This window comes from Apium graveolens, chromosome 6 (genome assembly GCF_009905375.1).
Source record: "Apium graveolens cultivar Ventura chromosome 6, ASM990537v1, whole genome shotgun sequence".
Lineage (NCBI taxonomy): Eukaryota > Viridiplantae > Streptophyta > Magnoliopsida > Apiales > Apiaceae > Apium > Apium graveolens.
This window is the reverse complement of record NC_133652.1, coordinates 5,307,142-5,333,517: the sequence shown is the minus strand read 5'-3', so window position 1 is coordinate 5,333,517 and position 26,376 is coordinate 5,307,142. Positions and strand designations below refer to the sequence as shown.

The window sequence follows — 26,376 nt, the reverse complement described above, 5'->3', positions numbered from 1 at the left end:
TAAAATTTATAAAATAATTATTTACCTACAAAGGTAATGGGTTAAAAATATATTTTACATATGAGGTCGATCGAATATGAGACATGGATCATATTTGAATATTCAGATATGATTATTTTATTAAAAAATAATATGAGGCCTTATTTGAGCGTATATGAGTGTTATCATATTTTATCCGAGTTTAATTTTTCCGTCAAATATTAAATATTTATAAATAAATATAAAATATATATCATATTCTCGAATCAAATATAAAACGGGATACCGAATAATCCGAATCAAATTACAAACCCCAGGTAAACCTGCTTGATCTAGTTCACAAGGAAGAAGAAGAATCACCTCTCAACATCCTAGTTTTGTTGTTCCAAAGAACAAACCATTCTTTCAATAGATTACTCCATTTATCAAGATTCAATTCAAATTACCCTTCATCCAACTTCACATGGCCAACCCAACATCATAGTTAAGCAAACCATGGTTAAACACAATACCATATTAACCATGGTTAAACACAATACTATATCATCTTCATTCGAAAAGAACTTCTAATTGCGAAGAAGATCTATTCAATCTCAATCTTCAAATTTCAACCCAACTTTGAGTCCCAAAACATGTACTATATTTTAATTCATTTTTTTGCGAGCGTTTTAATTAATTTAAAATAAAAAAGAAAAGAATTAATATTTCAACAAAATCAACATGAATTCCTCAACATCAACTTCTTTATCATTGAACTCGATACCGATTTTCACCATCAGCTTCTTTATCTTCAATCTCGATGATTACATATATTCTTCGTGTTAAATTTATAATTGAATTACATAAAACTTAATTCATCCAAAATTTCATTTTCATAAAATCTTAATATTTGAGATTTTCACCTCATAGATCTACCAATTATTAATCACACAATTTCAAAACCCAAAAAAACCATACCCCAAATATCAAAATTTTTTAAATTCCCAAAATACCCTTATCTTTATTTCACACAAACTCAAACTCACTACCATGGTTAAAAACAAACCATAGTTAAACCACCCCAAAATTCCCAATATAAAAAAATTGTAAATATCGAAAACCCTAAAATCTAAATCCACATACATACCATAATCTTCAGATCTCTCTCTCTCTCCACCCATCATATTCTACACAAATCCCAAGAAAATATATAAATACACTCGAAAATAAAATTACAATTACAATTACAAAAAAGAGGCAAAAACTCAAGGGGGTCTGGTTCATTTCCAAGTCTTCAATTACTGGTAAGACTTTCCTTGTTTTTCATGGTCACAAATTTAAATTATTTTCAAGATTTTTTTATTTTCAAGATTTATTTTTTCCCGATTTTCAAGAATTGGGTCTCTGTATCTTCTGTTCATTAACTTAACTCACATAAATATGTTTCTATGTGTATCTCTTTTTTCACTATCTGGGTTTTTTATTTCTTGAATAATGGTGGCCTAATTTAATTTAATTTAATTATTTTTTAATTTTAGTTTAATTTAATTTTGGCCTTGATCAATGTTTTCCCGCCAGAATTGTGGTAGCCCATGAGAACCCAGAAGTTGGATTTTAGTGATTAGTGTTTGATTTTGTGTTGTTATGTTTAGTGTGTGTTTTAGTGTGTGTTTTTTTCTTTTTTGAATTTTGGGTGTGAATGAAGTGATTTTGGTTTTAGGGTTTGAAATTGCATTACATGGCAGGGTTTTCAAAGATAGCTGATGGGTTTTCTTTAGATTCTCCTGAAAATGTCGAAAATGGTGATTTTTCAGAAGATTTAGGGGTGTGTTTAAAAGGGTGTTTTGAGGGTGGTGATAGAAAGGAGGGTGTTGAGTGTATGTTTAATCAGATTGTTTCGGCTTTTTTAAGTGGAAGTTGTGGGAGTGAGTGTTTTAGGCCTTTGCCACCTATGCTCGGAAATGGGCAGGCGGTTGATTTGTATAAATTGTACTTGGTAGTGAGGGATAAGGGTGGTTATGAGGTTGTTTCGGAGAATGGGATGTGGGGTTGTGTTGCGAAGGAGTGTGGTTTGAGTTTGGAGTTTGGTTCGTGTTTGAAGTTGGTTTATGTTAAGTACTTGGATTCGATTGGTGAGTGGATGGAAAGGACTGTTAATGGTAAGGATTTGAAAAATAAGTTAGGAGGTAGTGAAGAGGTTTATGGTGTTAATGTGATGGACTCGGAATCGGAGAAAGACGGGGAGCGAGTGCATTTGGATTTGGAGGAGAGTAAAGTAGGAGATAGTGAAGCGATTCAGAGTGTGCGCGTGAGGGACTTTGAATCGGATACTAGAGGTTTTGTTTTTGAAAATTCTGTTAAGGATGAGAAAGACGGGGAGCAAATGCATTTAGATTTGGAGGAGACTAAATCGAATTTTACTAGTGGTGAAATGTTGTGTGAAGGTAGCAAGTTTTGGAGGTTTGCTGATTTGGATGAAGCCAGGAGAAGTGTCATTAACATGCTCTTTGAGTCTAGTGAAGAAGGTGAGGTGGATGAGAATAAGTGCCAGAATGATGAGGTTCAGAGTATTGTACAATTGCATGAAAATGAAAGAATCAAAAATGACAAAATGACTGGTGATGCCAAAACATGTGATGTAAACTTCAATGGTAACAGGACTGAAGATGTTCACGATCGGAAGAGAAAACGTGAGGGTATTCTGGGAATACTTAATTGGGTCGGAAAAGTTGCCAAGGATCCCTGTAGTCCAGTCACTGGGTCTTTACCAGAAAGGTCTAAATGGAAGTATTTTGGGAACGATCACCGGTGGAAGCAGATTCTGTTGGTTCGTCAAGGGATGATGGTGAAAAGGACTGCTAGCTCAAGTGTTGAACAGTCTATCTGGCAGGTATATCTGACAATCATCTATATTTCACAAATACATAATGGTGTTCATATTTTCTTAGCTTTAATTTGCTATCTTATAAGTTTGGCATCATTTTGTTGTAAAAGTACTTAGTCTTTATGGATTGAATCAGGTATTGGATTCTCTGTTTCTGATCATTTTCCTCTTTTGTTCCAAAAGGAAAATTATTTAATTCTAAAATGCTGTGTTTTGTTAATGTGGTAAAAAGAATGTCTACATTGACAAGTGACAGTAAAAATGAGAAAGTAACAGTAAGATGAGCCAGATGATAATAATTGAGCGCCAACAAAGTCTCAGATCAATTGTAAGATATAAGCTAGTAATATTGGATATATCTGGTTTGATACCTTGATAATTTGAAAACCTTCAAATTATCTTTTGAGTTCTAATATCAAGTCCCCATTCCTTTCCATTGTATTTGTACTCAGCTTCAAAGTCTAAATAAAATTATACTTCCTTATTGTTTGTAATTAGTTTTATGTATTAACATTTTAATTTCTTCAACATAAAATTGTAGGGTGCTGTATTTATTTGACTGGGTGTGAATTTTAAATTACTGTCAATCCTAATTCTTCATTTTTCCTTGATATCGTCGTGTCTAATTAAATGTGTTACCGTAACACAACCTCTTATTGGACCCGTAATCTGGTGGATCGATAAATGTCAAACGCCGTGGTCCATGAAACCATATATTAGGTGTGTTAAAACATAAATGGCTCAAAATCTTACAGAAAATAATTTGCGCAACCAAAAAGGGAAAAATGAATCTGAATCAGACAGCTTCCTCTAACTAGATTCAATCCCCCCGTCCCCTGCTATTATCTCTAATTCTTTTATTGCATAATTTTATAAATTCCTGTTTTTACTATTTGAAATGTTTTTGTTTTTTTACTCAAAATGCCAGATTTTCTTATGCTGATATTTTCTCTTTGTTCACTTTTCACTGTATTTTTTGTGTCAATGTGTATTTACTCACATTAATTACCAAACAATACCATAGTTTTCAAAACTTATTATAATATACTTTGAGGATATAAAGTGATCCTAATAAAGTAATAATTTTGAATATTGGATTATGCGCCTTGTTCATTCTATGATGCATAAGTATAAATATTTGGCAATTCTTGTTTTGGGTTATTTTAGAAACTAAACACTTATATTTATAAAATAAAGTACCAATAACTCGCAGTTTTTATTGGAAAGATAGGTGTTTCTATATTGAAATTGGTCTAAAACAAAGATTTCCGATATTTTATGAATTGCGATAGTTTGGTATACTTTTAGAATGCAAGTATGATGCCATTCTGTTTTGTTAATAGAAAATTGTGTTGAGAATATGGTGTAAACTACACTGGCAAATTACTAAAGTTAATTGACTCTTACATTATATAGAAGAAGCAAAAGATGCATCCGTCAATGTATGAAGATCATTCAGTTTCTGCAAGAATATCTAGAGGACTGTCCTTTAAGAAGTCACAAGCACAATCATGTTCTGAGACCGCATATCCAGGCATGCAGGGTGACTTGGAGGATACCTTTGGTAGACAGAATTTACGGTTGGCTGAATCAATTTCTGGCTTATGGATTAAGAATTTTAATCGCAAGCGAGTTCCAGTGGGGGAATATTTTCAAGTAGAAGTTCCAGAATGGGATGGGAAGCCCTGTGAAAGCGATTCTAAGTGGTTAGGTACACGTGTTTGGCCACAGGAAACAGAACTGAGTTGTAACAGTTTGATCGAAAGGCAATGCCCTGGATTTGGGAGACATGATTCGTGTGGTTGCCAGTTCCAAGGTTCCTTTGAATGTGTCAGATTTCATGTTTCTGAGAAAAAGATTAGGCTAAAGCTTGAATTGGGCATGGCCTTTTACCATTGGCACATTGACAAGATGGGTGAGGAAGTTGCATTCTCTTGGAACAAAGTAGACGAAATAAAGTTTGAGGCTATAATAAAGTTAAATCCTCCTTCTCAAGGCAAGTGTTTCTGGGAAGAAATACATAAATTGTTCCCTTACAAAAAGAGAGAACAGTTAGTGAGTTACTACTTCAATGTCTTTCTTCTCCGACGAAGAGGTCAGCAAAACAGGTCAATACCAATCGATATTAGCAGTGACGATGATGACTTGGAGTTTGAAACAACAACAAATTGCAGTGGACAAAGGGCAGTGAAGTCTCTTAAACCCAATTATTGTTCCCCAAAGAAGACTCATTTGAACTTTAGAGGAAATTCAAAGACGGGCTAGTGTCAAACTCTGACTTCAGCTGTAAATTGCAGCATTTTACAGGCACACAAGTTACAAGGTATCTGAAAGTTACAAATCTAGATTTTTATTTTTTTTCATTATCAGTAGTATAGACAGATGGATAAATAGTTTATAGGCGATGGTGCAATTGTTTCTGGTTGCAAAATTTTCTAGATTTGACCGATATGCTTCATTCTGCCCATTTATCATGCATACGGAACCTAGTTCAAGTGTTTTTTTTAAAGTCATGTAGCTCATTTATTGTTAGACAAATACAAAAATGTGCAGACCAGTTTATGATGATGAAAAAACATATATTTTACTTTTATGCTCCTTGGGTTATATTGTCTGTCTTGAAGTTGGCCTTTGTCTTCAACTTATTCTGTTGCTTCACTTGAGCTATTGATATACAACAGTCTAGCTATTGACATGTGAAATTGTGAACTAGTTACCCAGACCGACACTGTTTTATAGACCAGCACTTTGTAAGCATGTGTTTGATTAGATTAAAAATGAGGTTATATCTCTGCTATTGAGATCTCTACTCTGGTGAGTCCTATGTACATATTACTCTCCTGGTTTCGCAGGGATACACCGAGTATATTTGGTTTATTTGTTCTGCGTTAGATAAAAGGACAACTACTAGCCGGTGTGCTCGAGGCACATTGTTTCTGCATGTGTCAGTAAATTTGCAAAAGAACTTTCAGCTTGTATATAATTTCAATTTTCTGATGTAGTTCTTTAATCTGATCTGATTGTTTAACTTTGTTGATTGGAGGGGTTGTTGTTCAATAATTATTAACATAATTATAAATTATTTATTTTATCAGATATGTGTCGATGGATGGTTGTCTAGAGTATAATCTATGATGCAAAATAGAATAACAAATATAATTATAAATAATTTGCAAACTAATATATCTTAGTTTTCAACGTAATTAGTGAGAATGAGATTTTAATACAATTTTACATGTAAAATAGATTTCCATTTCGATTTAAGTAATTGAAATCTCACGATTCAAACAACTATCGAAAATATATGTATCTTCTTCTCTTTTTGTTTGTCCGGCCCGGACTCTTAGGCGTGCGAACATGGTGCGTTTATTTACATTGAAGCAATACTCTTATGGAAGCAATACTTTTATAGCCGAACATGTTATAACAATTGCATGATCATGTAAACAAGAATTGTTATCGTTTCAGAGCCCTTGTTTGTACGGACTTATAAGTTACTTATAGCTTATAAATCCGCAAGTACTTATCTCGAACTGTTTGTCGACCCAACTTATAAGTCGAATTTAGAACTTATAAGCGGATAAGTTGAATGTTAGTAACGATGTATTTTTTCTTAACTTATTTTGTTTTTTCACTTTTTTATTAATTTTAGTTTTTAAATATATGTTTTCAAATGTTAAGTTAATTTACAATTTATGAATTAAGATAATAACATTTAAAAATTATTTATTTTAATTCATTTAAGTTAAAAAAATCTGGCTTATAAGTAAAATTAACCAAACACTTACATAACTTATAGGTATTCATCTACTTATCACTTTTAAGTTACTTATTAATTTTAAGTTATAAATTACTTATTTTAAAATTTCCCAAACGGGTACTAAAGTTACAATTCTCTGAAATTTTTAATAGGTACGAAATAGGAAATATCAAATATTGTTCCCTTACGTATTCTCTTATGAAATGGTACCTAATTATAATATGTTTAGTCGTTGAATGTTGTACTGAATTTTCTGTCATTACAACAACACTTACAACACTTTGCTTACCACAATATATAAAATTTTTAGAATATTCTAACCCATAATTCAATAAGTTATGGAGGAGAAGCTAGATGAGTAACTTTAATGAGAATACAAATTTTTAAAAAAGTTTAACTTTCCTTATTTTTATTAAGTTATGGAGGAGAAGCTAGATGAGTAACTTTAATGAGAATACAAATTTTTAAAAAAGTTTAACTTTCCTTATTTTTATTAATCAAACAAATCAATTATACGACACTTTTTCGGTATTTCGAGTATTTGCTTATTTTATTATCAACCAAACTACCTCGAAGATTTAACGGATTGAACACAGTGAAACCTAATTGAACAACAATAATTGGGGTCACCCACTTGTGGGGGATATTAAGCTACCATCATCACCGTCATCACCACCAAAGAATTTGGACTGGTTTGGTCAGTTTGATTCATTGCCTCAACATGGAATATTTCCCGGTCTTTTTCAATACAACCCCAACCCACTAGTTTACAAACTAAGCACTCAAATATGTTAATTGGGTTGTGCTTGGCTGAACGGTAATTTCTCCTTCCCAATTTATCTGTCCTGTTTGGGTTTTTTATCGTGGGTAATCTGCAGCTGCTACCTTTCGGGTGCACACGGGGTAAACCCACGGACTCATGCAATAGGCTGCAAATTACGCGAATCAAGGTAAACCGCATTTAAGCGACATGCTCTGGCTCATGAGCCATAATCATAAATTCTCCTCCCGTGGGATTCGAACATGTGATCAAGAGCATAGTTTAAATTTTAACTACGAATTTCATATAGTATATAATTGAAAATATTTATAAAAATTATATCACTATAAAGTAAATTTAATTTTCTGTAATATGTAATTTTTAGTTTTTTTTAAAATAATGAAATAATGAGTTTTTATTTACAGTAAAAGTTGAACAAATTTGACCTTAAAAATATAAATAAGATAGATAAATTGGGACAAAGTGAGTATATAGTGTATGCAAAGGAATCGAGGAGAATTTGGACAAATAAATTGTAGCTAATGAAGCTGAAATAAATTGATAAAAAAAAGTTAGTTTTGTTGCTGGTCAGATTTTATTAGGGTTAAATATTAAACTGGTCATGAATATCATATGTAGTATTAATTTATTCACTAATTTTACCAGAATATTATTTTGATCTTTAAAATCATATAAATATCGCTTGATAAATTTATTAATTTGTAAGTAAATTTGTTTAGCTGCACAAAAATCAATACTCACGATGAGATAACTCAAAATAAATTAGAATCCGTCAGCAAGGGTTGGCTACGGAGAATTTATGATTATACCTTCTGAGTCAGAGTCTGTCCCTTAAATGAGTGGCTACGGATTAACTACGATAAAAAAAAAATTAGAATACGTAAGATAACTCAGAATTTATTATATATATTATCTTAAACTTTTGATTCGATTCTCGCTTATCATGGAATTTATCGGAAAATGAATACTAGATAGGGCTTACAAGTCATAGTCAACAAATACCATGTACACCAACTCGATGCAGTAATTTTCGCAGGTATATTAAATACATAATTAATCCCAGTCAACAAAACTTACGTGCAGAATCAATTAAAGTTTGAAGATTAAACAAGGAGATCATATAATTAAGTTTATTAAAATACTAATCTATGGTTAGACAAGGATTGTGCTGTGGTTTATCCAGATTCATTGTGCACAGAATCTTCAAATGGAAGGTCCCCATTAAAATGAGTTGTATTCCATTTTCACCAACAAGATGACGATAATGCAAACAAACCTTTGATGTTGATATTTACACGAGTATCCGAATCCGTTCTCATAATCTTCGATAATATTATATTTGTTATATTTTAATTTGTGAAGACATGTTGATAAACTTAATTAAATATTATTTTTAACTTTCTATTTTATGATGTAATAAAATTATATGTATGATAAATTATAATTCTGTCATTTATAATTTGTACCGTTTTCGTGAATCGTTCGGAATCTTGAATAGAAACAAACTGATCTAAATCAACAAGGAATATTTTATACTTATAGGGTCTAATCAAATTGTGTTGCCTACCTAGTTCCACTCATTGCTGTCCTAACACATATTTCAATCTCTTTTAGTCTCTCAAGCAACTCTCTCTCTCTCTCTCTCTCTGTTCATCTAAAGAAGGATCATGTCATCACCAAGCAAACGCAGAGAAATGGACCTAATGAAACTGTTAATCCTCTAAACTTATCTTCTTTGTTGTTCTTTTGATCAGTTCATATTAGTTGCTTTTTAAATTTTATATATTTGATTGTTATTTGTTGGTTGTTTTAGGATGATGAGTGATTACAAGGTAGAGATGATGAATGATGGCATGCAGGAGTTCTATGTACATTTCCATGGACCAAGTGACAGTAATTTCTCATACCCTTCTCTCAATTTTTGATTTTTATGAATCTTTTTAAGAAAAAGATTGGATTACTTGTATATTTTTATATGTTCTTGATTGTTAATATGTGTATTGATTGTTCTTGATTTAACTGTGTTTGAGTGTTTGACTATGTATGCAGCTTTTGAAATTGTAACTTAGCTTTGAATTGTATATTTGTAAGCTTTTTCTGCAAATTACTTTGAATAGAAAGAAGCAATCTATATTGGATTTCCACCATCAACTAATTTTTTTATCAAGAATAGAAAGTTTTAAAACCAATTTGTTTTTTGCTAATTGATAACACGCACACGCAATGTCGAACTCTTGACCTCCCGCAAGAGGTACAAGAGCGGGAGGTACAAGAGCTCAACCACTGCACCAATAACAGAGTTCTCAAGGTTTTCCTTTTTCTGGAACTTAAGGTGAGTTCTGGAATTTTCCAGTATGTATATCATATATCCCTCTTCTGTTGGTAAAATTAGTTTAGACGGTTTGACCCTTGTGGGTGCGAGTGCTTTTATCTTCTTTTTTTTGCGATCTTGGTGCTTTAATGTCCCGAGTCTAGAGCTGAATTTGGGTCAAAATTAACTGTAAAACAGAAAAAAGGTTTCTAGCTGTTTTTGTGTCTGACTGGTTGTTTTTTTTGTTACGTTGTGTCGACTATACAAGTAATGAAGTCTTGCGATGGATTGGTAAAATGGATATTTCAATTCTTGAAGGATTTTACACCTATTAAAGTTTAGCTTTTGTTCTTTATTGTTTATTTTCATCTTGTTAGGTCCTTACCATGGTGGTGTGTGGAGGATAAGAGTTGAGCTACCAGACGCTTATCCTTATAAATCTCCTTCCATAGGATTTATTAATAAGATCTATCACCCGAATGTAGATGAAATGTGAGTATTAAATTACTACTTTTTTTAATATATTTCATAATTGGCAATTCAAAAATCAAAATGTTCTTATAATGGTACTTCAAAACTGATATTTTGTTTCCTATATTATTTCAGGTCTGGCTCTGTTTGCTTAGATGTTATTAATCAGACTTGGAGTCCCATGTTTGGTAAAGTATCATTCGGACAATTAAATAGGCTTGCATCCAGTTACACTGCTGAACTTTGTTACAACTGATGTTGAATTCTATCCCTGCAGATCTGGTAAATGTGTTTGAAGTGTTCCTTCCGCAGCTTCTCTTGTATCCAAATCCATCAGACCCTCTCAATGGTGAGGCAGCTGCTCTGATGATGCGTGACCGAACTTCCTATGAACAAAGAGTTAAAGGTAATGAATTTCCTCGTATATTTTGCATCTATCAAATCATTTTTTCACTTTAGTTTAGCAAGTCATTTGATTCTCATAATGGCAGTTGTGGTAACGAAGGAACTTTGCTAAGCATAAATAAGTGATGTCCAATTTCTACCGAAAAATAGTAGGATCGCAGGGGAATTTTGTTAAAAATAACTAATCGGTATCCAAATTCTAGCTAAAAATGTCGGAATCACAGGGCTACATCCTTAGGACCTTGCCTTATGAGATTCCAACAAAAATAATGGTCTTGGAGTGAATTGAACTTGTAAACCCTTAGACTTGTGCTCTGAGCTAGGTGCATAATAATAGTTGATAATGGTTAAATGCGAAATTTCTCTTAAATTCTAACCAGTGCATATAACTGATGTTTAACCATCATACCTTGATCGGTACAAAGTACCGGATCAATATGTCTGGCCAGTTAGATGCCAAGACCATAACTAGTTTGTTGAAAGCACAGCTGGTAAAGGAAAAAGGAAAAACATTGATACATTGTTGGCTGTTGCTTAACTCAAAAGAGCTCTTGCATCTATATGCATCAGGATCCCGATTCATGGATCTCTCGGTTCGAGAAATCAAAATAAGAGGATCGAACCATCTCTTCTGACTCTTTTTCAAAAGTGATTCTGAGAAATACTAGGAGCTATAGGTCTAGTTTTGCCGGGCGATTAAATCCGTCTCCGATTTACTCACTAAAGTCTTCCGACCTAAGCTTTCGATTGGGGCTAGCTACGTGACCGCACTCTCTTCTTTCGTGTAATCCCTTGCCAGACGCAGCGAATAAAAGCAAGAACGGGCTTGCCTTTCAACAAGCTTACTTCTCGGTGGCAGGATTTGAACCTACGATCCTCAGATCATGAGTCTGATGAGTTAACCATTCCTCTACTCCGATGGACAAGTTCTACGAATAGAATCAGAGAGGAGAAGAGCTTGAGAATTTCTTTATTTCTTACGATATTTTCTTTTTGCACCTTAGCCTGCATTAGCTACACTTGCCGTAGGGCTACAATAGCTACTTTAGGGCTCTAGAGGCATTGAGTGAATGTGAATCAACCGTAGAACTGCTCTTGCGGAAGGCCATTTGTGTACCTAATTAGGGGATGTCGTTGTAGCACTCTTTACCAGGAAACCAACCAAGTACCGCATTCGGGGAATCGAATCTCGTAGTAAGTATGCCTATCAAAGGTATACCAGCGATAAAAGAAATAGCGTATATAATGCAATGGTGTTAGGTAGTTTCCTCCCTTAGTGCTTGCATTATGCTAGTTTACCGCGTATATGATGTTGTCTACGGATCATCTAGGTCTTTGATCCGCTTAAAAGGTTCTGAAAGAGCATCGTCACTCAAAACAAAAGACGAGACTTGGATCGAGGATCTACGCCTTCCCATCCTCATTCCGAAACAAAGAGAGTAAGGCCACTTGTGACCTATCTTCTTGGTCCAACCCCTACTTTAAGAGGAAAGCACAAATCCCTTTTCGTTTAGCCGATATCTCTTGAAGTATTTGTTTTGAAAAGCCTGCGGTAAGCCACTCTTCCTTATTTTGCTGCCTAGTTTCAAGCTTCTTAGATCTACCTCGCTTCATTCCCTGTCGGAATGGTGACTGGGAAGGGAAGCACAGCAATAACGCCTTTTTCCTTTTTTCTCCCGATTAGACGAAAGTATCATGCCGGGCAAGAAAGGGGACAAGAACTAACAACTGAACGAGTGAAACGGAGTTCACAACGGAAGAGTGATGGCATGCCATGCCGGGCAGGTGAGATCAAATAGATGATAAGTACTAAAACAACTGGGAACCCCCATCTCCAACCGATGGAAGAGGGGCAGCGGCCCAAAGGCAAGAGACGGCATAGCTCGAGTAGAGCTAATAGTTCCGGAACTTCATCATTATTAATCCTAGCCGGGTTAGAGCCATACATAGGTAATAGCATGTCCCAATGCTATCTCCCTCGAAGTTGTTGTTCAATATGATCTTGTTTTTGGGGGAGGATCCACTAAATGGACCAACGTAGCACTGTCGGGTCGATAGCCCTTGATCCGAGTTTTCGCTTGAAAGAAGCGCAACTTTTAGGATTTACTATTCTAATTTATAAAGGTGAAGGGAGCCAAACATGTAGTCTCATTGTGTAAGTTGGCACCCCCTTACTTCGTTCTCTGCTTGAAACAGTATTACGCAATGCTAATTATTAGTGATGCAAATTCCATGTCAGTTCCTATTAACTTGCTATACTTTATACTAGGATTATCAAGAAAGCTCAAGAAATGTAGTAAAACGTTACTAAAACCGTATCTAATTGATACTTTAGTATGAAATTAAACTCAACTTTTGTTTGCTGTCCTTTTCCTGCATAACTTTTAGCATTATATGATGGCAAATACTTTTTCAGAATATTGCGAGAAATATGCCAAAGCAGAAGATGCTGGAGAAGCTCCAGAAGAAAGTTCAAGTGACGACGAAATGAGCGAAGCCGAATATGACTCTAGCGACGAGGTACTGGCTGCTGGTCCAGTGGATCCATAGCGTCATGTCACGTATATTTATGTACATCCTGCTCAATGATATCATGACTCTAATTAGAAAGACAATTTATCCGGAGGGAGCACATAAGAAGACTCCCATCCATGCAATCTATCAATGTAAATATGTTTTAAATAACCAGTCGGACGATGTTGTAAATCTTGCTCGTTTCACCGTTATTTTAATGCAAAGTATGTAATTTGTAATCTTGCAGAAGCTGCATACTTTGCTTTCCTCTTCATATTTCAGCAAGTATAAGAAGTTAGAACATATTATAACAAATAGCAGGTGCATATTAAGTACTAGTAATTTATGAAATGTTTGTTTTTTATAAGGTTCGAACCTCAGATGTAGTAATTCTGGTGCCGGGCTTTTGAAAATTTATTATTGACACTATTATCAAGTCGGCCCAACTCTAGCCCAATAGCTGCAGGTATATGTTCGGCCCAAAATATGGGCCTCATTGCTTGAAAGTTCAAACTGAGGTTGGTCTGGTCTCCTCTATCTTTTCTAAATCATAATCGGTCTTATTAATTTTTTCTAATTATTTTGTTTTAGTTTTGGTAAAATGTTTGGCTCTTACATTTTGGAGAAATGGACAAAATGTTGCTATTTCAATAAAAAAATTGCCTAAAATGTCACTTTCCTAAATTATGGTCTAAAATATCATTTTATAACGGGATATCGTGTAACGTTTTGAAAATTGGACAAAACGCTACACGAAGTAGCGTTATGCCACCTTCTATTTTTTTTGCAAAAGTAGACCACACGCTGCTTGAAGTAGCGTTAAGTTTTTTTTTTTGATTTTTTTGTTTATTTTACTTTTTAAGCTTTTATTGTGTATCGTCTGGGCTGGAAACAACACTTAATATTATATTTTTAATAGTCATTTTCAAATTAATATTTTTAAATTTAAAGATGTACCCTAATTTAACAATTTTTAAGTTTTTAGGGCTCAATAATCCCCTTTTTGTTTTAGAAAATTAAAAAATTGAATAAAAACACACTTAATTTAACAATTTTTAACATATTAGGGTTCACCAATCCCCGTTTGGGTTTTAGAATTATTTAAAAAAAGAAATTAATAAAACGTACACCGATTTAGGATTTAGTGTTTAGTGGGTAAGGTCCTAAACTCTAGAGCCTAAACCCTAATTTAATCTAGGGTTTAGGGCCTTTAGGATTTAGTAATTTTTTATTTGGGTTTAACATCAACTTTTTCTGGTTTACAACCTTCAAAATATTCCTTTCTGGTGTGCTTGTAGTATAATACCTAAGTTCTAACACCAATGTAGATCACTTCCTCTCCAGAAATGAGTTCAAACCTGCAGCATTTCAGTCGCAGTGGTTGCGAAAATTCGGTTACAAGCTCCCTTACACGTGCCTGCACTAGTCCTCGTGATCTAAATTCCGAAAAATTCTACTTGCACAAGAGCTGTGCAGAGCTTCCTACACAAATAAATCACCATAAGCTCCTACCATGCCCTCATTGCTATTGAAATGATTGTCAATTCTACGTGTGCGCGATTTGTGCATTTGAACAGAGAGTGCTTCGTCATGAAGGCCACCAGGAACACGCGCTGACATTGATGCAGAAGACGGCCTTGTTGGTCTGTGATGCGTGTGTAAGGACAGCTGAAGAATCTTCAGACATATGCGCCACCTGTGAGTTCTGGATCCACATGGAATGTGCTTTGTCGGAATCTGTTATTGCAGATCCTACTTATCACCATCACCCTCTCAAACATTGTCTTCTCTGTTCCTGACATGCATCGCTATTTTGATCAACCTAGAGAAACTCTTCATTCTTGGAGGGAGTATTCTACTGTGAAATATGTGAAGAACAAGCCAACAATCAGTGGCGGATCTATCATTGAGGTGAATGTGATCATTCTTTTCACCACGACTGCCTTCAAATTTACGAAAGCATTAGGTTAACTATCCTGAGGATACTTGCAGTGATTAGTGTTAATGTGTTAATATTCTTTTTAGCAGAAACTTCGTTGATAAAATTTATGCTTCTTCTAAGAGATCGAGCAAATAAGAACTGGTATCTCGATGTAGCTAGCCTTGATCATCAGACACAAAACGAGGTTGTGTCGAGCTGCACAGAATATATTGTTAGAAAATTAGGATTTTAGAGCTTAATTTAATTATGTTCTTGATGTTAATCCTAAAATCTAATGATTGGAAATTGTTCAATGATATTTGAACTTAAATTTTCATGTATGGTTTTAAGAATTTTCTTAATGAAATCCATATGAAATGAGAGTTGAAAGTAGCTTGGAAAAGTTTGGAAAATTTGAGAATGTTTGTCCCACATTGAAATTAATAAAGGGGGTTGTGTGCTTTATATGGTATTACCCACATGAGTAGTATACAACTACTAAGGTGTGTGATGGTCCATTGTGTTGTTGTGTGCTTCACGCCCGCCCCGCCCCGCCACGCACCGGACCGGGTCGGGTAGGGTCGAAGGGCGATTTGGGCGAATGTCCTCGGCGTCTCGCGTACGCGAGGCGACCTGGGCGAGGATTTTATTTATTTGAGAATTATTTTAATTCGAATTTATTTATCGGTGATTGGATTATTGGGCTGGGTTCTGTAACAAGTTCTGATATTAGAATCAGAACTTAAGAACTGATGAATAAAATCAGAACTTAACAAGTTCTGATATCAGAATCAGAACTTAAGTACTGATGAGTCGAATCAGAACTTAAGTACTGATGAGTTAAATCAGAACTTAACTTAAGTTCTGATAATAATGTGGGTGTTAATGTGAAAAGCTGTTATAAATAATTTAAATTCAAAAGCTGATCAATTTTGATTTTTTCATTAATGAATTCAAAATCTGATCAGTTTTTATTTTTTATTAATGAAGCAGTTTAATTCAGACATTAAGTGTGTTGACAGTTTCATTTTTCCTCTCCTATAAATAGAGGCTAAACTGAATGAATAAATAATACAATACACTACATTCTCATCTCTTCTCTTCAACCTCTCTGCATTTCTCTCCCACAAGAACTGAAGTGCTGATATTTTCCGGCGACTGAGGTGCTGGTCGAAGTGGAGGTTTTGTTGCTGCTGTTAACATAAACTCCGAGCTGTTTTATCCTGGTGGAGATATTGCGCACATCCCAAACGCAGCAGGTAGGGGGCAATAATCTCTTCAAGAGCAGCCAGGACTTCAAGCAAGGCCTGGTGACTCAGCTGTAATCATTTTCTTGGCGTTTTGTATCTGTAAACCTTTATTTCAGTCACTGTTGAAAGCTATGGTTTCGGGTACATCTTTCTTTCTCTCTACGTTATTTCAGTTACTGATTTTGTTTACCTGCATGTTTTGTTTTGTTAACTGTGGTCTTGGCCTAAACTTGTTAAATTCTTTATACACTTGCCTCTATGTTGCTATACTTGTTAGTGAGATTCTCAACATTCTTGAAGAGATTATTAGTTATTTAGAATTTAGCATAATGGTTAACGAAAGTGAGGTTATCGTTGGTGGTGGTAGCAGTTCGGGTGTAACTGCTGGGGCCATTGATTGGACCACCTATAGTTTCCCACAGGCTGTTGAACTAACCGGTTTACCGGAGAAATTCAACGGTGGCATTGGCTTTTCTCGCTGGCAGAAAAGGATGAAGCTGTGGTTGACTATAAAGGGTCTGTGGCCGGTTGTGGAATATGAGAAACCAGTAGTGGATCAAGAGAAGGCTGACACAGTTAAGGCTTTTGCGAAGTGGGCTGAGAAGGATGGAGTGGCTAGAGCGGCCATTCTTGCGGCACTAACAAACACTTTGTTTGATGTCTATTCTTCTGATGCCTACTCTGCAAAACTCTTATGGGAGAAGCTGGACCAGACACATAATACTGACTCACAAGGTCTAGAAAAGTATTATGTGGCAAGGTTCCTCGAGTTCAAGCTGGTGGACAATAAGTCCATGACTGAGCAGGTGCATGAGTTCGAGATGATAGTGCATGCTTTGAAGGAGTCTGGAATGAATCTCCCGGAGAAGTTCAAGGTGATGAGTGTGATTGAAAAACTCCCGAAGTCTTGGGAAGAGTTCTCTCTCTCCCTGAAAAGACAGAAAGGAGAGATCACCTGGACCAACCTTATGCTGGACATCTCGGTACACGAACAACACAAGTCCAAACAGGGACATGTGATGCCAACTGAACACGGTACCTCGAAGGTAAACATAGCAACTGTAGGACAAAAGAGGAAGGCTTTTGCTAAGAAAGCTAATAGTAATAAACCTAAGAGTGACAAGGACAAGGCCAAGAAACCCAAGGCAAACAAACCATGCTGGTCTTGTGGGCAGGTTGGGCACTGGAGTAAGGACTGCCCTACGAAGAAAGCGAAGAAAACCGAGGTAGCACAAGCAAATGTTGTGCTTGGAACCGCAAGTGGGCCTGTAGTGAACATGGTTGTTGGTGAGGCTACGGCTTCTGAAACCAACGTTGACCGGTATGTATCCTACAACCCTGTGATATTTTCTACCTATCTGTCAAATGAATGGTTGATAGATACTGGAGCTAATGTACATATTTGTGCTGATTTGTATCTTATCAACAGAGTCATAGCCTGACTGTGAAGATGGGGAATGCTAGTGCTGCTCAAGTACATGGAGTTGGAAACGTGGATCTGAAGTTCCCTTCAGGACGTATTCTATCTCTGACGAGAGTGCATCATGTTTCCGACATGCGTAGAAATATAATAAGTGGAAGCTGTTTAGTTTCTAGTGGTTTTGAAATTTCGTTCAAGTGTAATAAAGTAGTTCTTATTCACACTGGTACATTCTTTGGCAAGGGTTACTTGTCAAATGGTTTATTTGTTATTAATGCGGATCCCGTTTTGGGAAGTTTGAATAATAATGTTATTCCTACTGTTAATTGTATTGAATCCTCAAATATATGGCATGCTAGACTAGGTCATTTCAACTTTGGTGCTCTTAAGAACATGATGAACTTAGAGTTGATTCCAAAATATACCATAGAAAAGAATTCTAAATGTCAAGTATGTGTGTCTGCTAAACAGATAAGGAAACCTTTTCATAACGTTGTTAGGGATTCAGACTTGTTAGATTTAGTACACACTGATATTTGTGAATTTGGTGGTGTGTTGACCAAGGACCAGTTTAGATACTTCATTACTTTTATAGATGATAGTAGTAGATATTGTTATGTTTATTTACTTAGACATAAGGATGAAGCACTTAGTAAATTCATTATATATAAAACTGAAGTAGAAAAACAAACTAGTAAGTTACTTAAAAGATTGAGATCTGATAGAGGTGGTGAGTATACGAGTAATGCTTTTAATGAATTTTGTGCAAACAATGGTATAGTTCATGAAGTTACTCCACCATACACACCTGAGTCTAATGGGGTTGCTGAGCGAAAGAACAGAACATTTAAAGATATGATTAATAGTATGCTTATTAACTCTGGGTTGCCTAAATACATGTGGGGAGAGGCTCTAAATACGGCTTGCCATATTTTGAATAGAGTCCCTCTGAAACACATGGATAAAACACCCTTGGAGTTATGGAAAGGCAGGATGACTAGTCTTAAGTATCTTCGTGTGTGGGGGTGCCTTGCTAAGGTGCTTGTTCCTGAACACAAGAGAAAGAAACTAGGTCCAAAGACTGTTGACTGTATCTTTCTGGGCTATCTTGAAACCACTACAGCTATGAGATTTTTAGTGTTAAAATCTGACATAGATGGTATAGTGGCAAATACGATAGTTGAATTTCGAGATGCAACATTCTTTGAGGATGTCTACCCTATGAAGACTGGAATACCTGAAACGACTTCTGAGGAAGATCCTACTCACACATCAAGTTCTATTCCTGATCATGTGGAAAAGATGACAAATGTGGGGGCGGAACCTAATAGTAGCTCTATTCCTAAGGAATTAGAGGAACCAAGGAGAAGTAAGCGTGCAAAAATAGTCAAGGATTTTGGAGGTGATTTCATCACTTACAATATCGAGAACGAACCTTTAACTTTCCGGCAAGCTATGGATTCTTCTGAGTCAAGGCACTGGAAGGGCGCTGTCAAGAGTGAAATTGACTCTATTGTTTCCAATGGAACATGGGAGTTGGTTGATCTCCCTCCTGGGTGTTCTACTATTGGGTGCAAATGGGTCTTTAAAAGGAAGTTGAACCCTGACGGCTCAATAGATGAGTACAAAGCTAGACTGGTAGCTAAGGGTTTTAAGCAAAAGGAAGGAATTGATTATTTTGATACATACTCTCCGGTTGCAAGAATAGTAACAATCCGAATGCTTATAGCATTGGCTTCAGTCCATGGTCTTATCATTCATCAGATGGATGTAAAGACGGCTTTTCTTCATGGTGAACTTGAGGAAGAGATTTATATGGATCAGCCTGATGGATTTGTTGCATCAGGCAATGAAAGGAAAGTATGTAAGTTGATCAAGTCCATCTATGGCTTGAAACAAGCTCCCAGAGATTGGCATAAAAAGTTTGATGAAACTATATTGCCTTTCAGTTATAAGATTAATGAAAGTGATAAGTGTGTCTACACTAAAGTTAAAGGTAATGAGTGTGTTATCTTGTGCCTATATGTGGATGATATTTTATTGTTTGGAACCAATATTGAGATTATTAACGAGACTAAAGAATTCTTGAAAAGGCATTTTGAAATGAAGGATATGGGTGAGGCAAGTGTGATTCTTGGAATCAAATTGATTCAGTCCACTGAAGGAATAACCTTGACTCAATCTCATTATATAGAGAAATCTATACTTGAGAAATATGGTTATTCACAGTGTAGAATCGCTAGTACACCTTATGATTCGAAAGTTGCCCTTGTCAAGAATACTTCAGGAGTGCATGTGTCTCAGTTAAGGTATTCTCAGATTATTGGGAGCTTGCAGTATCTTGCTAACTGTACTAGACCAGATATTTCATATTCTGTGTCTAAATTGGCGAGATATACAAGCTGTCCAAACAGAACTCATTGGGATGCTCTTGATAGAGTACTTAGATATCTAAAAGGCACAATGTACCTTAGTTTACACTACAGGAGATTTCCTGGTGTGCTTGAAGGGTACAGTGATGCAAGTTGGATAGCTAAGAAGTCTGGTTCCAATGGAGTGACTGGATACGTGTTCACCTTGGCTGGTGGAGCAATATCCTGGAAGTCAAGCAGACAGACTATTGTTACTCGATCTACTTTTGAGGCTGAGTTGTGTGCACTTGATGCCACAGGGACGGAGGCTGAATGGTTACACGGACTTATGTCTGCAATACCTGTAGTAAGCAGACCGCTCCCTGCTATTGCTATTCACTGTGATAGTCGAACAACTATCGACAAGATTAGCAGTAAAAAGCATAATGCTAAAACTAAGAGACACATCCAAGTTAGACTCAAGTCTATAAGGGGTTTAGTGACTGATAGGATCATAGCTATAGAGTTCATAGGAACTCAGAATAATATAGCTGATCCTCTTACTAAAGGACTGGAACCTGCAGTGGTCCTTAAGTCAAGGTTGGGGATGAGATTGTCAACCCATCATAATTCATCAACAGTGGGAACCCAATACACATGAGAGGAGATCCCTCAAAGTGTATTCAATGGGTAATAACAAGCTGTAAGGATGAGTTGGTAGTACCTTTGCTACATAGATGATACTATAGTATCTGAGTCTATCCCCTGTAAACCTAGAAGGTACTGACACTGCCAGAAAAGCAAGAGTGTTAAAACTCTGAATGGGATCAAGTCATTTGACGATATAGAGGCAGTATATCTCTGGAGATGCCCAGCTAAGCGAATGTAATTGTGTGGTCGCAATTAGAGGATAGGGTTAATCCTTGAAGCATTCGACGAACATGATCGAGACATGACCATTAATGTCTCAAAGCCGTAGATTGGCACCATAACCTTTGACTTGTCGTCGTCTATGGAATATGGTTATACTAAACGGATTAAGATTCAAGGTGAAACATTCCATCTGAGTCCGATAGCCATTGAAGTAGAGGAATTAGGAGAGTTCAAACCCGGAAGGGTACCGACTATGAAAAATAAGTCATGATGGGAAATTGATCACATTTCTGTATGGATTTGTGGGGGATTGTTAGAAAATTAGGATTTTAGAGCTTAATTTAATTATGTTCTTGATGTTAATCCTAAAATCTAATGATTGGAAATTGTTCAATGATATTTGAACTTAAATTTTCATGTATGGTTTTAAGAATTTTCTTAATGAAATCCATATGAAATGAGAGTTGAAAGTAGCTTGGAAAAGCTTGGAAAATTTGAGAATGTTTGTCCCACATTGAAATAAATAAAGGGGGTTGTGTGCTTTATATGGTATTACCCACATGAGTAGTATACAACTACTAAGGTGTGTGATGGTCCATTGTGTTGTTGTGTGCTTCACGCGCACACACGCACACACACACGCGCGCCCGCCCCGCCACGCACCGGACCGGACCGGGCCGGGTCGGGTCGAAGGGCGATTTGGGCGAATGTCTCGGCGTCTCGCGTACGCGAGGCGACCTGGGCGAGGATTTTATTTATTTGAGAATTATTTTAATTCGAATTTATTTATCGGTGATTGGATTATTGGGCTGGGTTCTGAAATAGGCTAAGTAGTCTAAATATATTGAACCTGCAAATAATCTGATCTGTAACAAGTTCTGATATTAGAATCAGAACTTAAGAACTGATGAATAAAATCAGAACTTAACAAGTTCTGATATCAGAATCAGAACTTAAGTACTGATGAGTCGAATCAGAACTTAAGTACTGATGAGTTAAATCAGAACTTAACTTAAGTTCTGATAATAATGTGGGTGTTAATGTGAAAAGCTGTTATAAATAATTTAAATTCAAAAGCTGATCAGTTTTGATTTTTTCATTAATGAATTCAAAATCTGATCAGTTTTTATTTTTTATTAATGAAGCAGTTTAATTCAGACATTAAGTGTGTTGACAATTTCATTTTTCCTCTCCTATAAATAGAGGCTAAACTGAATGAATAAATAATACAATACACTACATTCTCATCTCTTCTCTTCAACCTCTCTGCATTTCTCTCCCACAAGAACTGAAGTGCTGATATTTTCCGGCGACTGAGGTGCTGGTCGAAGTGGAGGTTTTGTTGCTGCTGTTAACATAAACTCCGAGCTGTTTTATCCTGGTGGAGATATTGCGCACATCCCAAACGCAGCAGGTAGGGGGCAATAATCTCTTCAAGAGCAGCCAGGACTTCAAGCAAGGCCTGGTGACTCAGCTGTAATCATTTTCTTGGCGTTTTGTATCTGTAAACCTTTATTTCAGTCACTGTTGAAAGCTATGGTTTCGGGTACATCTTTCTTTCTCTCTACGTTATTTCAGTTACTGATTTTGTTTACCTGCATGTTTTGTTTTGTTAACTGTGGTCTTGGCCTAAACTTGTTAAATTCTTTATACACTTGCCTCTATGTTGCTATACTTGTTAGTGAGATTCTCAACATTCTTGAAGAGATTATTAGTTATTTAGAATTTAGCATAATGGTTAACGAAAGTGAGGTTATCGTTGGTGGTGGTAGCAGTTCGGGTGTAACTGCTGGGGCCATTGATTGGACCACCTATAGTTTCCCACAGGCTGTTGAACTAACCGGTTTACCGGAGAAATTCAACGGTGGTATTGGCTTTTCTCGCTGGCAGAAAAGGATGAAGCTGTGGTTGACTATAAAGGGTCTGTGGCCGGTTGTGGAATATGAGAAACCAGTAGTGGATCAAGAGAAGGCTGACACAGTTAAGGCTTTTGCGAAGTGGGCTGAGAAGGATGGAGTGGCTAGAGCGGCCATTCTTGAGGCACTAACAAACACTTTGTTTGATGTCTATTCTTCTGATGCCTACTCTGCAAAACTCTTATGGGAGAAGCTGGACCAGACACATAATACTGACTCACAAGGTCTAGAAAAGTATTATGTGGCAAGGTTCCTCGAGTTCAAGCTGGTGGACAATAAGTCCATGACTGAGCAGGTGCATGAGTTCGAGATGATAGTGCATGCTTTGAAGGAGTCTGGAATGAATCTCCCGGAGAAGTTCAAGGTGATGAGTGTGATTGAAAAACTCCCGAAGTCTTGGGAAGAGTTCTCTCTCTCCCTGAAAAGACAGAAAGGAGAGATCACCTGGACCAACCTTATGCTGGACATCTCGGTACACGAACAACACAAGTCCAAACAGGGACATGTGATGCCAACTGAACACGGTACCTCGAAGGTAAACATAGCAACTGTAGGACAAAAGAGGAAGGCTTTTGCTAAGAAAGCTAATAGTAATAAACCTAAGAGTGACAAGGACAAGGCCAAGAAACCCAAGGCAAACAAACCATGCTGGTCTTGTGGGCAGGTTGGGCACTGGAGTAAGGACTGCCCTACGAAGAAAGCGAAGAAAACCGAGGTAGCACAAGCAAATGTTGTGCTTGGAACCGCAAGTGGGCCTGTAGTGAACATGGTTGTTGGTGAGGCTACGGCTTCTGAAACCAACGTTGACCGGTATGTATCCTACAACCCTGTGATATTTTCTACCTATCTGTCAAATGAATGGTTGATAGATACTGGAGCTAATGTACATATTTGTGCTGATTTGTATCTTATCAACAGAGTCATAGCCTGACTGTGAAGATGGGGAATGCTAGTGCTGCTCAAGTACATGGAGTTGGAAACGTGGATCTGAAGTTCCCTTCAGGACGTATTCTATCTCTGACGAGAGTGCATCATGTTTCCGACATGCGTAGAAATATAATAAGTGGAAGCTGTTTAGTTTCTAGTGGTTTTGAAATTTCGTTCAAGTGTAATAAAGTAGTTCTTATTCACACTGGTACATTCTTTGGCAAGGGTTACTTGTCAAATGGTTTATTTGTTATTAATGCGGATCCCGTTTTGGGAAGTTTGAATAATAATGTTATTCCTACTGTTAATTGTATTGAATCCTCAAATATATGGCATGCTAGACTAGGTCATTTCAACTTTGGTGCTCTTAAGAACATGATGAACTTAGAGTTGATTCCAAAATATACCATAGAAAAGAATTCTAAATGTCAAGTATGTGTGTCTGCTAAACAGATAAGGAAACCTTTTCATAACGTTGTTAGGGATTCAGACTTGTTAGATTTAGTACACACTGATATTTGTGAATTTGGTGGTGTGTTGACCAAGGACCAGTTTAGATACTTCATTACTTTTATAGATGATAGTAGTAGATATTGTTATGTTTATTTACTTAGACATAAGGATGAAGCACTTAGTAAATTCATTATATATAAAACTGAAGTAGAAAAACAAACTAGTAAGTTACTTAAAAGATTGAGATCTGATAGAGGTGGTGAGTATACGAGTAATGCTTTTAATGAATTTTGTGCAAACAATGGTATAGTTCATGAAGTTACTCCACCATACACACCTGAGTCTAATGGGGTTGCTGAGCGAAAGAACAGAACATTTAAAGATATGATTAATAGTATGCTTATTAACTCTGGGTTGCCTAAATACATGTGGGGAGAGGCTCTAAATACGGCTTGCCATATTTTGAATAGAGTCCCTCTGAAACACATGGATAAAACACCCTTGGAGTTATGGAAAGGCAGGATGACTAGTCTTAAGTATCTTCGTGTGTGGGGGTGCCTTGCTAAGGTGCTTGTTCCTGAACACAAGAGAAAGAAACTAGGTCCAAAGACTGTTGACTGTATCTTTCTGGGCTATCTTGAAACCACTACAGCTATGAGATTTTTAGTGTTAAAATCTGACATAGATGGTATAGTGGCAAATACGATAGTTGAATTTCGAGATGCAACATTCTTTGAGGATGTCTACCCTATGAAGACTGGAATACCTGAAACGACTTCTGAGGAAGATCCTACTCACACATCAAGTTCTATTCCTGATCATGTGGAAAAGATGACAAATGTGGGGGCGGAACCTAATAGTAGCTCTATTCCTAAGGAATTAGAGGAACCAAGGAGAAGTAAGCGTGCAAAAATAGTCAAGGATTTTGGAGGTGATTTCATCACTTACAATATCGAGAACGAACCTTTAACTTTCCGGCAAGCTATGGATTCTTCTGAGTCAAGGCACTGGAAGGGCGCTGTCAAGAGTGAAATTGACTCTATTGTTTCCAATGGAACATGGGAGTTGGTTGATCTCCCTCCTGGGTGTTCTACTATTGGGTGCAAATGGGTCTTTAAAAGGAAGTTGAACCCTGACGGCTCAATAGATGAGTACAAAGCTAGACTGGTAGCTAAGGGTTTTAAGCAAAAGGAAGGAATTGATTATTTTGATACATACTCTCCGGTTGCAAGAATAGTAACAATCCGAATGCTTATAGCATTGGCTTCAGTCCATGGTCTTATCATTCATCAGATGGATGTAAAGACGGCTTTTCTTCATGGTGAACTTGAGGAAGAGATTTATATGGATCAGCCTGATGGATTTGTTGCATCAGGCAATGAAAGGAAAGTATGTAAGTTGATCAAGTCCATCTATGGCTTGAAACAAGCTCCCAGAGATTGGCATAAAAAGTTTGATGAAACTATATTGCCTTTCAGTTATAAGATTAATGAAAGTGATAAGTGTGTCTACACTAAAGTTAAAGGTAATGAGTGTGTTATCTTGTGCCTATATGTGGATGATATTTTATTGTTTGGAACCAATATTGAGATTATTAACGAGACTAAAGAATTCTTGAAAAGGCATTTTGAAATGAAGGATATGGGTGAGGCAAGTGTGATTCTTGGAATCAAATTGATTCAGTCCACTGAAGGAATAACCTTGACTCAATCTCATTATATAGAGAAATCTATACTTGAGAAATATGGTTATTCACAGTGTAGAATCGCTAGTACACCTTATGATTCGAAAGTTGCCCTTGTCAAGAATACTTCAGGAGTGCATGTGTCTCAGTTAAGGTATTCTCAGATTATTGGGAGCTTGCAGTATCTTGCTAACTGTACTAGACCAGATATTTCATATTCTGTGTCTAAATTGGCGAGATATACAAGCTGTCCAAACAGAACTCATTGGGATGCTCTTGATAGAGTACTTAGATATCTAAAAGGCACAATGTACCTTAGTTTACACTACAGGAGATTTCCTGGTGTGCTTGAAGGGTACAGTGATGCAAGTTGGATAGCTAAGAAGTCTGGTTCCAATGGAGTGACTGGATACGTGTTCACCTTGGCTGGTGGAGCAATATCCTGGAAGTCAAGCAGACAGACTATTGTTACTCGATCTACTTTTGAGGCTGAGTTG

At 36.4% G+C, this 26,376-nt stretch overlaps 2 protein-coding genes across 2 annotated transcripts; both read left to right on the top strand.

Annotated features, from left to right (window-relative positions):
- Nucleotides 1-1,088: 1,088 nt before the first annotated feature.
- LOC141667035 (AT-rich interactive domain-containing protein 1-like) lies at nt 1,089-5,435 on the top strand. The gene is made up of 3 exons (XM_074473341.1): nt 1,089-1,262; nt 1,679-2,848; nt 4,259-5,435. Exons 2-3 carry the CDS (start codon nt 1,697-1,699, stop codon nt 5,105-5,107), a joined length of 2,001 nt encoding a protein of 666 aa, XP_074329442.1. The 5' UTR covers nt 1,089-1,262; nt 1,679-1,696; the 3' UTR covers nt 5,108-5,435.
- Nucleotides 5,436-8,936: 3,501 nt separating this feature from the next.
- Nucleotides 8,937-13,333, top strand: LOC141667670 (ubiquitin-conjugating enzyme E2 5-like). The gene is made up of 6 exons (XM_074474244.1): nt 8,937-9,094; nt 9,197-9,276; nt 10,072-10,186; nt 10,301-10,353; nt 10,443-10,571; nt 12,987-13,333. Exons 1-6 carry the CDS (start codon nt 9,051-9,053, stop codon nt 13,118-13,120), a joined length of 555 nt encoding a protein of 184 aa, XP_074330345.1. The 5' UTR covers nt 8,937-9,050; the 3' UTR covers nt 13,121-13,333.
- The last annotated feature ends 13,043 nt before the right edge of the window (nt 13,334-26,376 follow it).

Bases quoted from the DNA above. Each gene is read 5' to 3' on its own strand.
- LOC141667035 (XM_074473341.1), top strand. From the start codon at position 1,697: ATGGCAGGGTTTTCAAAGATAGCTGATGGGTTTTCTTTAGATTCTCCT. The intron at 2,849-4,258 runs GTATATCTGACA...TACATTATATAG, and splicing joins TTGAACAGTCTATCTGGCAG to AAGAAGCAAAAGATGCATCC.
- LOC141667670 (XM_074474244.1), top strand. From the start codon at position 9,051: ATGTCATCACCAAGCAAACGCAGAGAAATGGACCTAATGAAACT. The intron at 10,354-10,442 runs GTAAAGTATCAT...CTATCCCTGCAG, and splicing joins GACTTGGAGTCCCATGTTTG to ATCTGGTAAATGTGTTTGAA. The intron at 10,572-12,986 runs GTAATGAATTTC...ATACTTTTTCAG, and splicing joins CTATGAACAAAGAGTTAAAG to AATATTGCGAGAAATATGCC.